Here is a 17179-nt window from a genome sequence, read left to right on the forward strand (position 1 = left end):
TGATCCCGTGACCAGACACTTGGCCACCTTGAGCTCATTATGATGATGCACTACCGAGTGGGCCCAGTGATACCTCTCCGTAACACGGAGTGACAAATCCCAGTCTCGATCCGTGTCAACCCAACAGACACTTTCGGAGATACCTGTAATGCACCTTTATAGTCACCCAGTTACGTTGTGACGTTTGGTACACCCAAAGCATTCTTACGGTATCCGGGAGTTACACGATCTCATGGTCTAAGGAAGAGATACTTGACATTGGAAAAGCTCTAGCAAACGAACTAACCGACCTTTGTGCTATGCTTAGGATTGGGTCTTGTCCATCACATCATTCTCCTAATGATGTGATCCCGTTATCAACGACATCCAATGTCCATAGCCAGGAAACCATGACTATCTGTTGATCACAACGAGCTAGTCAACTAGAGGCTCACTAGGGACATATTGTGGTCTATGTATTCACACGTGTATTACGATTTCCGGATAATACAGTTATAGCATGAATAAAAGACTATTATCATGAACAAAGAAATATAATAATAACACTTTTATTATTGCCTCTAGGGCATATTTCCAACAGTCTCCCACTTGCACTAGAGTCAATAATCTAGTTACATTGTGATGAATCGAACACCCATAGAGTTCTGGTGTTGATCATGTTTCGCTCGCGAGAGAGGTTTAGTCAACGGATCTGCGACATTCAGATCCGTATGTACTTTGCAAATTTCTATGTCTCCATCTTGAACATTCTCACGGATGGAGTTGAAACGACGCTTGATGTGCCTGGTCTTCTTGTGAAACCTGGGCTCCTTGGCAAGGGCAATAGCTCCAGTGTTGTCACAGAAGAGTTTGATCGGCCCCGACGCATTGGGTATGACTCCTAGGTCGGTGATGAACTCCTTCACCCAAATAGCTTCATGCGCTGCCTCCGAGGCTGCCATGTACTCCGCTTCACATGTAGATCCCGCCACCACGCTCTGCTTGCAGCTGCACCAGCTTACTGCTCCACCATTCAACATATACACGTATCCGGTTTGTGACTTAGAGTCATCCAGATCTGTGTCAAAGCTAGCGTCGACGTAACCCTTTACGACGAGCTCTTCGTCACCTCCATAAACGAGAAACATGTCCTTTGTCCTTTTCAGGTACTTCAGGATATTCTTGACCGCTGTCCAGTGTTCCTTGCCGGGATTACTTTGGTACCTTCCTACCAAACTTACGGCAAGGTTTACATCAGGTCTGGTACACAGCATGGCATACATAATAGATCCTATGGCTGAAGCATAGGGGATGACACTCATCTCTTCTATATCTTTTGCCGTGGTCGGGCATTGAGCCGAGCTCAATCTCACACCTTGCAATACAGGCAAGAACCCCTTCTTGGACTGATCCATTTTGAACTTCTTCAAAATTTTATCAAGGTATGTGCTTTGTGAAAGACCTATGAGGCGTCTCGATCTATTTCTATAGATCTTGATGCCTAATATATAAGCAGCTTCTCCAAGGTCCTTCATTGAAAAACACTTATTCAAGTAGGCCTTAATGCTGTCCAAGAATTCTATATCATTTCCCATCAAAGTATGTCATCTACATATAATATGAGAAATGCTACAGAGCTCCCACTCACTTTCTTGTAAACGCAGGCTTCTCCATAAGTCTGCATAAACCCAAACGCTTTGATCATCTCATCAAAGCGAATATTCCAACTCCGAGATGCTTGCACCAGCCCATAAATGGATCGCTGGAGCTTGCATACTTTGTTAGCGTTCTTAGGATCGACAAAACCTTCCGGCTGCATCATATACAGTTCTTCCTTAAGATAACCGTTAAGGAATGCCGTTTTGACGTCCATCTGCCATATCTCATAATCATAGTATGCGGCAATTGCTAACATGATTCGGACGGACTTAAGCTTCGCTACGGGAGAGAAAGTCTCATCGTAGTCAATCCCTTGAACTTGCCGATAACCCTTAGCGACAAGTCGAGCTTTATAGATGGTGACATTACCATCCGCGTCCGTCTTCTTCTTAAAGATCCATTTGTTTTCTATCGCTCGCCGATCATCGGGCAAGTCAGTCAAAGTCCATACTTTGTTTTCATACATGGATTCTATCTCGGATTTCATGGCTTCTAGCCATTTGTTGGAATCTGGGCCCGCCATCGCTTCTTCATAGTTCGAAGGTTCACCGTTGTCTAACAACATGATTTCCAGGACAGGGTTGCCGTACCACTCTGGTGCGGAACGTGTCCTTGTGGACCTACGAAGTTCAGTAGCAACTTGATCCGAAGTACCTTGATCATCATCATTATTTTCCTCTTCAGTTGGTGTAGGCATCACAGGAACATTTTCTTGAGCTGCACTACTTTCCTGTTCAAGAGGTAGTACTTCATCGAGTTCTACTTTCCTCCCACTTACTTCTTTCGAGAGAAACTCTTTTTCCAGAAAGGATCCGTTCTTGGCAACAAAGATCTTGCCCTCGGATCTTAAGTAGAAGGTATACCCAATGGTTTCCTTAGGGTATCCTATGAAGACGCATTTTTCTGACTTGGGTTCGAGCTTTTCAGGTTGAAGTTTCTTGACATAAGCATCGCATCCCCAAACTTTTAGAAACGACAGCTTAGGTTTCTTCCCAAACCATAATTCATACGGTGTCGTCTCAACGGATTTAGACGGTGCCCTATTTAAAGTGAATGTAGCTGTCTCTAGAGCGTATCCCCAAAATGATAGTGGTAAATCGGTAAGAGACATCATAGACCGCACCATATCTAATAGAGTGCGATTACGACGTTCGGACACACCGTTACGCTGAGGTGTTCCAGGCGGCGTGAGTTGTGAAACGATTCCACATTTCCTTAAGTGTGTACCAAATTCGTGACTTAAGTATTCTCCTCCACGATCTGATCGTAGGAATTTTATCTTTCGGTCACGTTGATTCTCTACCTCATTCTGAAATTCCTTGAACTTTTCAAAGGTCTCAGACTTGTGTTTCATTAAGTAGACATACCCATATCTACTCAAGTCATCAGTGAGAGTGAGAACATAACGATATCCTCCGCGAGCCTCAACACTCATTGGACCGCACACATCGGTATGTATGATTTCCAACAAGTTGGTTGCTCGCTCCATTGTTCCGGAGAACGGAGTCTTGGTCATCTTGCCCATGAGGCATGGTTCGCATGTGTCAAATGATTCATAATCGAGAGACTCTAAAAGTCCATCAGCATGGAGCTTCTTCATGCGCTTGACACCAATGTGACCAAGGCGGCAGTGCCACAAGTATGTGGGACTATCGTTATCAACTTTACATCTTTTGGTATTCACGCTATGAATATGTGTAGTATTACGCTCGAGATTCATTAAGAATAAACCATTGACCATCGGAGCATGACCATAAAACATATCTCTCATATAAATCGAACAACCATTATTCTCAGACTTAAATGAGTAGCCATCTCGTATTAAACGAGATCCAGATACAATGTTCATGCTCAAACTTGGCACTAAATAACAATTATTAAGGTTCAAAACTAATCCCGTGGGTAAATGTAGAGGTAGCGTGCCGACGGCGATCACATCGACTCTGGAACCATTCCCGACGCGCATCGTCACCTCGTCCTTCGCCAGTCTCCGCTTATTCCGCAGCTCCTGCTGTGAGTTACAAATATGAGCAACGGCACCGGTATCAAATACCCAGGAGTTACTACGAGTACTGGTAAGGTACACATCAATTACATGTATATCAAATATACCTTTAGTGTTGCCGGCCTTCTTATCCGCTAAGTATTTGGGGCAGTTCCGCTTCCAGTGACCCTTCCCCTTGCAATAAAAGCACTCAGTCTCAGGCTTGGGTCCATTCTTTGACTTCTTCCCGGCAACTGGCTTACCGGGCGCGGCAACCTCCTTGCCGTCCTTCTTGAAGTTCTTCTTACCCTTGCCCTTCTTGAACTTAGTGGTCTTATTGACCATCAACACTTGATGTTCTTTCTTGATTTCAACCTCTGCTGACTTCAGCATAGAAAATACTTCAGGAATGGTCTTTACCATCCCCTGCATATTGTAGTTCATCACAAAGCTCTTGTAGCTTGGTGGGAGCGACTGAAGGATTCTGTCAATGACTGCCTCATCAGGGAGGTTAATATTCAGCTGGGTCATACGGTTGTGCAACCCAGACATCTTGAGTATGTGCTCACTGACAGAACTATTTTCCTCCATCTTACAACTATAGAACTTGTCAGAGATGTCATATCTCTCGACCCGGGCGTGAGCTTGGAAAACTAGTTTCAGCTCTTCGAACATCTCATATGCTCCGTGATGCTCAAAACGCTTTTGGAGCCCCGGTTCTAAGCTGTAAAGCATGCCGCACTGAACGAGGGAGTAATCATCAGCACGAGACTGCCAAGCATTCATAATGTCTTGGTTCTCTGGGACGGGAGCGTCACCTAGCGGTCCTTCTAGGACATATTGTTTCCTGGCAGCTATGAGGATGATCCTCAGGTTCCGGACCCAGTCCGTATAGTTGCTGCCATCATCTTTCAGCTTGGTTTTCTCTAGGAACGCGTTGAAGTTCAAGTTGACATGAGCGTTGGCCATTTGATCTACAAGACATATTTGCAAAAGGTTTTAGACTAAGTTCATGATAATTAAGTTCATCTAATCAAATTATTGAATGAACTCCCACTCAGATTAGACATCCCTCTAGTCATCTAAGTGTTACACGATCCGAGTCGACTAGGCCGTGTCCGATCATCACGTGAGACGGACTAGTCATCGTCGGTGAACATTCTCATGTTGATCGTATCTTCCATACGACTCGTGTTCGACCTTTCGGTCTCCGTGTTCCGAGGCCATGTCTGTACATGCTAGGCTCGTCAAGTTAACCCTAAGTGTTTTTGCATGTGTAAAACTGTCTTACACCCGTTGTATGTGAACGTAAGGATCTATCACACCCGATCATCACGTGGTGCTTCGAAACGACGAACTTTAGCAACGGTGCACAGTTAGGGGGAACACTTTCTTGAAATTGTTATAAGGGATCATCTTATTTACTACCGTCGTTCTAAGTAAACAAGATGCATAAACATAATAAACATCACATGCAATTATATAAAGTAGTGACATGATATGGCCAATATCATATAGCTCCTTTGATCTTCATCTTCGGGGCTCCATGATCATCTTGTCACCGGCATGACACCATGATCTCCATCATCATGATCTCCATCATCGTGTCTTCATGAAGTTGTCACGCCAACGACTACTTCTACTTCTATGACTAACGCGTTTAGCAATAAAGTAAAGTAGTTTACATGGCGTTCTTCAATGACACGCAGGTCATACAAAATAAAGACAACTCCTATGGCTCCTGCCGGTTGTCATACTCATCGACATGCAAGTCGTGATTCCTATTACAAGAACATGATCTCATACATCACAATATATCATTCATCATTCATCACAACTTCTGGCCATATCACATCACATGACAATTGCTGCAAAAACAAGTTAGACGTCCTCTAATTGTTGTTGCATCTTTTACGTGGCTGCAATTGGGTTCTAGCAAGAACGTTTTCTTACCTACGAATAACCACAACGTGATCTTGTCAACTTCTATTTACCCTTCATAAGGACCCTTTTCATCGAATCCACTTCAACTAAAGTGGGAGAGACAGACACCCGCCAGCCACCTTATGCAACTAGTGCATGTTAGTCGGTGGAACCGGTCTCACGTAAGCGTACGTGTAAGGTTGGTCCGGGCCGCTTCATCCCACAATACCGCTGAAGCAAGATAAGACTAGTAGCGGCAAGCAAGTTGACAAGATCTACGCCCACAACAAAATTGTGTTCTACTCGTGCAAAGAGAACTACGCATAGACCTAGCTCATGATGCCACTGTTGGGGAACGTTGCAGAAAATTAAAAATTTTCCTACGGTTTCACCAAGATCCATCTATGAGTTCATCTAAGCAACGAGTCAAGGGAGTGAGTTTGCATCTACATACCACTTGTAGATCGAGTGCGGAAGCGTTCAAGGGGATGGTGATGATGGAGTCGTACTCGACGTGATTCGGATCACCGATGACCAAGTGCTGAACGGACAGCACCTCCGCGTTCAACACACGTACAGTACGGGCGACGTCTCCTCTGTCTTGATCCAGCAAGGAGGAAGGAGAGGTTGAGGAAGACAGCTCCAATGGCAGCACGACGGCGTGGTGTTGTTGGTGCAGCAGTACTCCGACAGGGCTTCGCCAAGCACGTACGGAGGAGGAGAGGTGTTGGGGAGGGGAGGGGCTGCGCCTTGGCTTGTGTGTTGCAGCCCTCCCCTCACCCCTCTATATATAGGAGGAGAGGGGCAAGGGGGCCGGCCCTCTAGGGGAAACCCTAGAGGGGGGCGGCGGCCAAAGGGAGAGGGAAAAGGGGTGGCTTGCCCCCCAAGCTAGGGGGCGCCCCCTTTAGGGTTTCCCCTCCCCTTGCCCTAGCCGCATGGGCCTAGGTGGGGAGGCGCGCCCAGCCCACTAGGGGCTGGCTCCCTCTCCCACACAGCCCATGTGGCCCCCCCGGGGGGTTGGCCCCACCCGGTGGACCCCCGGAACCCTTCCGGTGGCCCCGGTACAATACCGGTATGCCACCGAAACTTTCCGGTGTCCGTTTAACCACTTTCCTTATATAAATCTTTACCTCCGGACCATTCCGGAACTCCTCGTGACGTCCGGGATCTCATCCGGGACTCCGAACAACATTCGGTAATCACATACTTGTCTTCCTGATAACCCTAGCGTCACCGAACCTTAAGTGTGTAGACCCTACGGGTTCGGGAGACATGCAGACATGACCGAGATGACCTCAGGTCAATAACCAACAGCGGGATCTGGATACCCATGTTGGCTCCCACATGCTCCTCGATGTTGTCATCGGATGAACCACGATGTCAAGGGTTCAAGCAACCCCGTATTCTATTCCCTTTGTCAGACGGTATGTTACTTGCCCGAGACTCGATCGTCGGTATCCCAATACCTCGTTCAGTCTCGTTACCGGCAAGTCACTTTACTCGTACCGTAATGCATGATCCCGTGACCAGACACTTGGCCACCTTGAGCTCATTATGATGATGCACTACCGAGTGGGCCCAGTGATACCTCTCCGTAACACGGAGTGACAAATCCCAGTCTCGATCCGTGTCAACCCAACAGACACTTTCGGAGATACCTGTAATGCACCTTTATAGTCACCCAGTTACGTTGTGACGTTTGGTACACCCAAAGCACTCTTACGGTATCCGGGAGTTACACGATCTCATGGTCTAAGGAAGAGATACTTGACATTGGAAAAGCTCTAGCAAACGAACTAACCGACCTTTGTGCTATGCTTAGGATTGGGTCTTGTCCATCATATCATTCTCCTAATGATGTGATCCCGTTATCAACGACATCCAATGTCCATAGCCAGGAAACCATGACTATCTGTTGATCACAACGAGCTAGTCAACTAGAGGCTCACTAGGGACATATTGTGGTCTATGTATTCACACGTGTATTACGATTTCCGGATAATACAGTTATAGCATGAATAAAAGACTATTATCATGAACAAAGAAATATAATAATAACACTTTTATTATTGCCTCTAGGGCATATTTTCAACACTTCGGGCAAAGGAGCCGGACAGTCGATCTGTCCGGCCATCTTCTGCCAGTCCTGTCAAAGGTACAAGAGTTTAGATACCGCATAGAGTCAATCTATAAAAAATAAGTATCCTGTGAAAGGTAAAGCAGCTTACCACACTGGCTTGGCGCTTCGCGCTGAATGCTCGATCCTCAGTAATAGGAGGGGGGACCTCGGCACTTTTGAACAGCACCCTCCAGGCATCTTCATGAGTCGTGTCGAAGAGCCTATTCAGAGTTCGGTGTTGCGTCGGGTCGAACTCCCACAAATCGAACTCCCATTGTTGACACGGGAGGATCCGGCAGATGAGCATAACTTGGACTATGTTGACAAGCTTGAGCTTCTTGTTCACCATGTTTTGAATACATGTTTGGAGTCTGGTCAGCTCTTCCGAACTACCCCAGGACAGGACCTTCTCTTTCCAGGAGGTGAGCCGCGTGGGGATGCCAGATCGGAACTCGGGGGGCCGCTGCCCATACAGGGTCGCGCGGCTCGATGATGTAGAACCACCCCGATTGCCACCCCTTTATGGTTTCCACAAAGGAGCCCTCGAGCCATGTTACGTTGGGCATCTTGCCCACCATGGCGCCTCCGCACTCCGCCTGGCGGCCGCCCACCTCCTTCGGCTTGACATTGAAGGTCTTCAGCCATAAGCCGAAGTGGGGCTTGATGCGGAGGAAGGCCTCGCACACGACGATAAACGCCGAGATGTTGAGGACGAAGTTCGGGGCCAGATCGTGGAAATCCAGGCTGTAATAGAACATGAGCCCCGGACGAATGGATGGAGAGGGAATCCCAGTCTACGGAGGAAATGGGTGAGGAATACTACCCTCTCATGGGGCCTGGGGGTGGGGATGAGCTGCCCCTCATCTGGGAGCCGGTGCGCGATGTCGTCGGGCAGGTATCCGGCTCTCCTCAATTTCTTGATGTCTCCCTCCATGATGGAGGAGACCATCCACCTGCCTCCCGCTCCGGACATGGTTGGAGAAGGTTGAGGTGGGAGGTGTGGACTTGGGCGCTAGACCTCGAGTGTGCGAAAACGGATGAGCAAAGGAGGAAGAAGGCGTGGATAGGAAGGTGAATCCTTATCCCTCTATATGGGCGGACAAAACTGAGCGTCCCCACTTGCCTGGTAAAACTCGCTTATCCCTCAAGTGCCGCAATTGATGGCGCGGTTGGGTTACCCACGCCCGTATTGATGAGAATCCCATAATAAGGGGACACGATCTCTGCTTTGACAAGACGTGTCGAAAAACTACCTCGCGTTATGTGTGGGGCTGGTTAAAGGGAACGGTTCGAATAATCACCAGGCCATGACATAACGTCATACTGCCAAAACAAGCCAGCAAATTAGATCTGCGAAAATATTATTCTCTCTACGGTGGAATGTGGAACTTATTTTGCAGGGTCGGACACTATCCTCGTATTCAAATTCTTCTGTGATGTATTCGGAGAAGGAACCCACCTTGCAATGCCGAAGACAATACTGCGCGCCGGACTCATTGTCATTGAAGCCTGGTTCAGGGGCTACTGAGGGAGTCCTGGATTAGGGGGTCTCCGGACAGCCGGACTATCTCTATTGGCCGGACTGTTAGACTATGAAGATACAAGATTGAAGACTTCGTCTCGTGTCCAGATGGGACTCTACTTGGCGTGGAAGGCAAGCTAGGCAATACGGATATGAATATCTCCTCCTACCGACCTTGTGTAACCCTAACCCTCTCCGGTGTCTATATAAACCGAAGGGTTTTAGTCCGTAGGACAACAATCACAACATACAATCATACCATAGGCTAGCTTCTAGGGTTTAGCCTCTCTGATCTCGTGGTAGATCTACTCTTGTACTACCCATATCATCAATATTAATCAAGTAGGATGTAGGGTTTTACCTCCATCAAGAGGGCCCGAACCTGGGTAAAACATCGTGTTCCCTGCCTCCTGTTACCATCCGGCCTAGACGCACAGTTCGGGACCCCCTACCCGAGATCCGCCGGTTTTGACACCAACAAATAGTATGAATTACAGTATCATAATGCATGGTTGTATCATAATTAATACACTATAATCATGCATTTCACTTACATGCACACAAAGAGCTCCACAACTAGCATTTTAGAAAGATTAAATTCATATACTGATCTGTATATAATTCCCTATAATTTGCATTTCGGCACATGTTGGCTCATATTCATCACAACACTAACACATGTCTTGCTTTTTTCTTATTGCAGAGGCTGTCTAGGTGGGACCGAGATCCAGTGACTGGCCTCTGGCCAGTCACGCCGTAACTGGCGGGAGGCCGGCCGTTGGATGGAGGATGTGCAACCCAGGAGCGAACACTGCAGCAAAATCACTATAGACGGCACTGTATGCGAATCACTGTAGCTTGAGGACTGTTCACAAGTTCTTGTAGGCGTGCACTGTAGCTCAGGTATTGTTCATGAAGATCCATCCATCGACCTTTGATCCAACAGTTTGAAGAGAGGGGCCAGGCACCATACTGTTCACCGGTGACTTGTCCACAACAAGTCACCGGATCTCAGTCCGTGTAGGTGCTGTTTTGGTGTTTCCCGTGGTGCACATGTGTGTTGCCTTTCCTACAATATGTGTTTTCATGCATTTTTGCGCAAACTTTTGTGTCCTGAACTGATAAGTATTTAATTGTGTGCCACATGCAGGTGCTCTGAACCTCTGACATTAGCAAATGATTTGCTTTATCCGAAAATGCTAGGTGGTGGCGGCGGCGTTGTGTTCAGTGGCTAAGTGCCTTTTGGTTCGTTGGTCATTGAAATTTTTTCACCTGATGAAAGGTATATGACAGCCATCCCTGGATGCCTTCTCCCTAATTTGTCACACAATCATAAGATGTGATGTGAGGAAGCTTAAATTTATTTGTTGGTATAAAGTGATCGACTAGTCAGCAAGAGATTTGATTGGTGATGTTATTTTTCTGGCTGTCTAGTTAGACGACATTGACTCGCAGACCTTGATTAAGCAAGAAACACAACGCATGGATAGTACTCCCAGCTTGCCAAGTGCCAATTAGTATCAGCAAACTTACTCATCAGGAAAATAACTTGTTACAGCTCCTTATGGACTCCTACTAGTAATTTTGTATGTGTTGCTGAATTTGCCGAGACACTCAAACACCTTGATATTTCTTTACTTTCTTTTCTTTGTTGCTTCCGTTAGAATATGCTATCATTCAAGTGACCTTCTAGCAATCTGGTTGACAAATGACAAACCTTTTCAGTTTCGACATCGGTTTCACGGGATTCAACACCTAAGAAATAGAAGTTAGTATGTGGCTCTTATCTTTTTTCTCAACAAGTTCTGCTGATTGTTATTAAAAATCTAAGCTATAGTCATCATGTGCTCATGTAATTGTTACAATTCTCAGTTGGATACATGGTGCTAACTTCCTTTTTTTGTAGTTCAACGAACATCGAGTTGTGGTACCTGATGTAGATGCGGAGTGGAGAAAAGACCTGAGTAGGACTAGTGATTTTCACTTTGCAGCCCATCCTATTCGAAAGTGTCTATGCCTCGGACATGACAACTTGATAATTCAGAATTTTTATAGTGAACAAACTTAAACAATGATGCATCAATGCCAATTGTATTGATTGCTTTTATGTTGGAACACGAAAAAGGTTTAGCTCAACGCTTAATCGGAATGAAATGTGGACCGATGGGTATTTGAACCTTGGTGAAGTGATGGATATCAGTTGTATTTTTTAATGAAATTATAGTTTACATGAATTCTGAAGTTTTTGTATGTGTCTGTTCTTTTATTGTAAAATTATTTGTGCAGTTTTTATCTTTGATCTGTTTTTTTTAATTATCTTTGATCTGTTGTGTTATATCTGTATGTTTTACGTGAGGGGTTTCTTTCCCTCCCTTGTTGCCATTTGGGCACATGGGGTAGCGGGACCATTTCCCCCGTGGTGGGAGGGATTCTTATGCACAGGAAGATCTCCCCCTAGGGGCCTATTTCCCTGGATTTTTCCACCCCAACAACCAAATGAGACCTTACAGTAAAGTTTTTATAGGAGCTGCTGGAGTTGGTCTTATCACCTAGCTTAACGGCCATGTAACGCGTCATTACAAATCGTATGTTGCGCTCCTCCGACCTACGTACGTACGTAGTCTAGATACCTCCGTATCTAGACAAATCCAAAACAAGTAATTCGGAACAGAGGGAGTACGTAAGTACTCGTACGACTGCCCCGGCCGCCGTGCTTCGATGTTGTGCCCGATGCATGCATGCAACCACGATCTGATCTGATACCAATCGATCCCAACATGTACGTACGTGGAGGGATTATTTCTGCCGTGTCCTTACTAATTCCTTTCAAAGGTTTCTTGAGCTGCACACATGCGCCGCCGCGTTAGTTACGTCATAAGATTAAATGTGACACGTACCCTTGTACAATAGCGGGAGGGGCTAACGCTAGTTGTTAAAACTTCATGTCCTCGCCGCAAAGCTGTTAAACCCTCATGGTCATGGCCGTCGCCGGTACAGGTCCGTCCACCGCCAACTTATTGCATATCCTGGACGATCGACCTGATGATGAGGGTTAAGCAACACTGTATGCATAGCCTGTGCGTGCTCCTAATTTGTTACCTATTTAATGTGAGTGAGATCGATGTGTGGCGAGATGCTCAGCAAGGCAGCAGCACAGTGTCCACATGCCGTTCCATCAATAGGCACAACTGCCAGTGAAACTAACCTGCCGACGACGAGCTTGGCACCGGCCGCGCGCACTGTTAACGAGATGTAGAATCTCTTGGAGCAAGCTGGTCGATCAGATTCTATATGCATTTCGCGCTGCACCCATGCATGTGAGGCAATTAATCCAGCAGGTGACAAGCACATCTGTGCTTGAAGCGGATCACAATATACGATATATTATTACTTACCCCGACTTGATGATGCTTACTTCCTCCGTTCTTAAATATTTATCTTTTTAAAGATTTTAACAAATGACTATATATGAAGCAAAATAAATAAATTTATATTTTAAAATATGTTTATATACATCTGTATGTGATAGTTTATTTAAAATCTCTAAAAAAACAAATATTTAGGAACGGAGGGAGTACTTGTGAGTGCCACTGGTATTATTCCAGCTGCACGATACTTGGACGTACGTACCTTCCAGGCTCCAACAACCATCTACATGTACATGTGCAATGGAATTCGAATGGCATTAAACAATTCCAAGTCAAATCCCACATAGTAGTAGGAGTATCTCTCTAATCATCGTTCCTAATTAAGAATGCTACCCGGCTCGTTGATAATTAAGTATATATTGCGTATTAAGTGATGACGGACGCAAAATTATCCAGACAGCTCGCTAGAGAGAGAGAGAGAGAGAGAGAGAGAGAGAGAGATGTACACTATGGTAATCAATTCAAGGCACTTTTCTACTTGCACAGATTAGGTAATTTCCCGTTTGATACGCCATGAGTGCACTGGAACGCGGGGCCTACAATAGGTTGATATGTGTCCGATGGAGTTCATAAATTCTCAGACATGGGAAATTAAAGGCCCGTACAGTGCAACATGTACCGGCATCCAATTGCATCACTACCTACGCCGTACCTTTTCCGCTCGATCTAAATTTTGACGCGCCTTTGCTAATCTAAAATAAACATGCTGTTAATTTTCCTTCTTCTCCTTCTTCACAAAATTGGCAATAGAGTTACTATACTGAGCTTCGAACGCAAGCAACTTCGCTGATCGGTAGATTAGATGCCCATGGCCCCAGCAGGTCTATAGTAGAGAAATATACAGGCCGGCCGTGCATGTCTCGCTCCATAGTGATTTTAATTAATACAGTATGCGCATTCATGGCAGAGTCGATCGAATTGGTAGTCGTTGTTCTTCCACCAAAATACGTTGTCGGTGCGGTCACTCCAGCTTGATCTTCCGACGAGCCACAAAGCTCGGCAGTAAAAACCGACAGTGTGCATATTCTCACGAATTGGCCGTGTCGCTTCATACGAAAAGGGCTTTAGCTTCTCCCGGAAGAGCAAAGACTGGGCCTATTTAGCTTTTTTTTCGTGTCAATCAAAGCTAATTGTGCAAGCCCCACCCAGAATCGTTGGACGAAAGCGGCCCAAATCGAAGCAAATCGGATGGTTTTGTGCCTTCCCTTTTACCTCTGGCCATGGACAAAACAAAAGGGCGGGCGTCAGCGCTCTCTCTCTCTCTCTGTTTGTCCCGTCACTTGGGACGACTTATCGGTGCAATCCGCCAAATACACCGTGTCAGTACTGCAGTAGAACAAGGCTGAAACATCACGCGGCAGTATGTGAAGATCGAATTAAGTAGGATTTGTGATCTCCACACGGCCGATTGGAGTAGGAACGGTTGACCTGTCTCGTGCAATTTCGCATAATACGGACAACTGACACGATCCACCTGTGCAATTGCAGTGCAGAAAGACGAGCATAGTCAATCAAAAACACAAGGGAAAGATGGTGAGATGAACGACAAAGGGTGGGTGGAGAAACTGTGAAGGCCATTCACATTCCTGCTTCCTGTGATGGCGAAACCGCCAGTATTTTTTACCTTCCAGTTCTCCATCCCCGCTGCGCTGCCTACGGCGGCAGTATGGCGTAGCATGAGCATAGCTCTCCGTCGCCACGCACCCCAAAACCCATAAAAGGCTCGAGACCGCGGCCAGCTACCGAGCCTTAAACACGCGCTCTCTCCTCCTGCATCTCCGCCCGCCATGGACTCCATCCCGCCGCCCGCGCCGCCGTACGCCGGGGACCCCCTCGCCGTCACCATCCCCCCGCCGTCATTGCCGCCGCCGCCTTCCTCCTCGCTCAACCTCTCCCCGTCGCTCCTCATCATCGCCGCGCTCCTCGCCTTCGTCTTCTGCGCCTCCATCTCCATCCACTTCCTCCTCCGCTGCCTCTCCTCGCGCCAAACGTCCTCGCCGGCACCGACCGCTGTCTCCAGGGCGCTCGGCGCCTCCTCCCGCTCCGACGCCGAGGCGGCCGCCCCTTCGGAGACACCCGCGGCGGGCCCGGCGGCAGCGGCAGCGGGCGAGGTGGTCGACGACGAGAAGGAGCGGCTGATCGCGTCGCTTCCGCTATTCACCATGGCGTCGGCCCTGGCGGCGCTGCCCAAGAGCTCCCCCGACTGCGCCGTCTGCCTGTCGCCGTTCGTGCCCGACGCCGAGCTGCGGCTGCTCCCGGCGTGCCGCCACGCGTTCCACGCCGCCTGCGTCGACGCGTGGCTCCGCAACACGCCGTCCTGCCCGCTCTGCCGCGCCGCCATCTCGCTCCCGCACCCGCCTCTTCCCACCGCCTACACCGCCGCCGCCGCCGCGCAGCAGGAGCCGCTGGACGCGAGGAGCAGCAGCAACGCGTCCAGGAGCTTCCGCGTCGAGATCGGCAGCGTGAGCAACCGACGCTCGTCCGCCGCGGGGGACGACCGCCGCACATACTCCCTCGGCTCCTTCGACTACCGCGTGGACGAGGAGGTGGAGGCCGTGGTGGCGCGCATCGCGCGCCCCGCGGCGGCGGCGGCCAAGTCGGCGGTGGCCGGGCAGCGCGCCGCGCCGCAGGGCCCGGGCGAGGCGCTGGCGGAGGCGGCGGGGTCGCGCGGGTGGCTCCGGGAGTACGTGGACCGGCTGGCCTCCTCGGCGTCGTCCCTCTCGGGGCGGTGGAGCGCGCGGTGGAGCCAGAGCCACCACAGCCACCGGCAGGAGGACTCGTGGCGGTGGGACCCCGAAGCGGCGGCCATGGCGGCGCCCCGTCCGGCGGACGAGGACGAGGCGGGCCTCATGGGCCTGTACCGCTGGATCGTAGGCGTATAATAGGAGGATTATAATTACAATTAGCCCGTCTGTAATTTCGGACCCCTGAAGTTTTTTTTGTCGACTTCCATATTATATTAGGACTCTGATGTACGTAAAAATAGAATCGGCCCCAGAGCCAGATGATGAGCTTTGTTGGATCGAAGCTTCCGTTGATTTGGGCTGCGCCGTCGTCGTCTTCCTCGAACCATTCTCCTCCGGAATTTTGGCGCTCCGGTCCGGTGGCCGATGGAGCTCAGATGGTGGGCGGATGGCAGGAAGCCGTGCGTGCAGCGACGTGTTTGTCTATCCTTTTCCGGGGAGTGGTGCGCGTGTGGTTGTCAACTATGCGGATCCACGGACGTAGTGCGCGCGCAGGCTCGCAGTCAAGCGTGCTCAGTCCGTGGATGCCCATGGGCCAGCTGCGAGGTTTAGGTCAGGGTCTGTGATCATTTCTCGTTTCTGCGAATTATACGGCTCCCAAAGTTGATCCCAAATCGAATCAAAGTGGATGCATTCCCACCGGAGATCACTGCTTATAGAACGGTGTGGTAATCATACTTTCCGGGTAAAAAATCGCTACATGGTCAGTCTCTTTGCATTTTTGTTACCGTGGCATCGTTTCTTTGTCGTGTGATCGTGTCATATCGTTGCACCTAGGCATCTCTGACCGAGCTCCTAAAATTCTGTCCCTCAAAGCTCGACTCATCATGTTTGAGGAGTTGGTTTCTAGTCAAAGTCATAAAACTTAACTCTCTGAACAAAATTCTTTGCCGGTTCTTCTATCTTTTGGTTTGCATACTCCATTTCATTTACACATTTGCACGCATATTAAGTCCGAACTTGTTAATTTAGGTTCACACAATTCAACAACATTGCAACTTTTAGCTATTCAAATTCAAACACACCGAAAGGGTTCGAATGGAGTATTAGTCAGGATAGCAAGCATGGTAAAAGCACACCAATCAAGTGCTATGAAGTGCCCGCAAGGGCTCAACAAGATCATCTTAAAGTTGGGTATGAACTTCTTGGTTTTCGATACTCCGATGCGCTACGAGGAATCTTTGTGTCATGTTTGCATTGTGTTCCAGCTTGACAGGAACCCCACTGAAACTGTATGGAAAGTTCTCTAGCATGCCCCTTCTCATCCTCGATGATTATGTTGCGCAAGAAGATGCAACATGTCATGATTTGCTAGAGGGCATGTGTCTTCCAATACTCGACAGGGCCACGAACAATTGCATTCTATTTTGAATCCCACAGAAAACTCTCTCAACATGCTTTCTTGCCGACTCTTTTTTTTTAGCATCAGTATAGACACAAACGCTCATATACACGCGCATACACTCACCACTATGAACGCACACACGCACACCCTACCCCTATGAGCACCTCCGAGAGACTGAGCCGGCATATCATCTTGAGATTTACGAAGTCACCGTAGGCGCCTCGTCGTCGACGGGAACGTCTCCTCCCACTGAAAGCGTATCGCCGGAAATCCTGAAATAAATCCAGGAATAATGCGAGCACCAGGATTTGAACCCTGGTGGGTTGGGGATACCACTGTCCACCTAACCAACTCAACCACAGGTTGATTCGCGCTTTCTTGCCGACTCTTGATGTGTTGCAAAATGAGATCTCTTGTTGCTTTGAGGGCACTAGATTGTGTTCGGAAATGTGACACATAGAGGATAGATGCCATCT

At 48.1% G+C, this 17179-nt stretch overlaps 1 protein-coding gene across 1 annotated transcript; it reads left to right on the forward strand.

Annotated features, from left to right (window-relative positions):
• The first annotated feature begins 14180 nt into the window (after positions 1 to 14180).
• LOC123130807 (E3 ubiquitin-protein ligase ATL4-like) lies at positions 14181 to 15659 on the forward strand. The gene has a single exon (XM_044550615.1). The coding sequence runs from the start codon at positions 14402 to 14404 to the stop codon at positions 15494 to 15496; it is 1095 nt and encodes a 364-aa protein (XP_044406550.1). The 5' UTR covers positions 14181 to 14401; the 3' UTR covers positions 15497 to 15659.
• Positions 15660 to 17179: the final 1520 nt, after the last annotated feature.

The sequence above is a fragment of the Triticum aestivum genome, chromosome 6A (assembly GCF_018294505.1).
Source record: "Triticum aestivum cultivar Chinese Spring chromosome 6A, IWGSC CS RefSeq v2.1, whole genome shotgun sequence".
Lineage (NCBI taxonomy): Eukaryota > Viridiplantae > Streptophyta > Magnoliopsida > Poales > Poaceae > Triticum > Triticum aestivum.

What these genes read in the sequence shown, in the direction of transcription:
- LOC123130807 (XM_044550615.1), top strand. Translation starts at nt 14,402, where the DNA reads ATGGACTCCATCCCGCCGCCCGCGCCGCCGTACGCCGGGGACCCCCTC.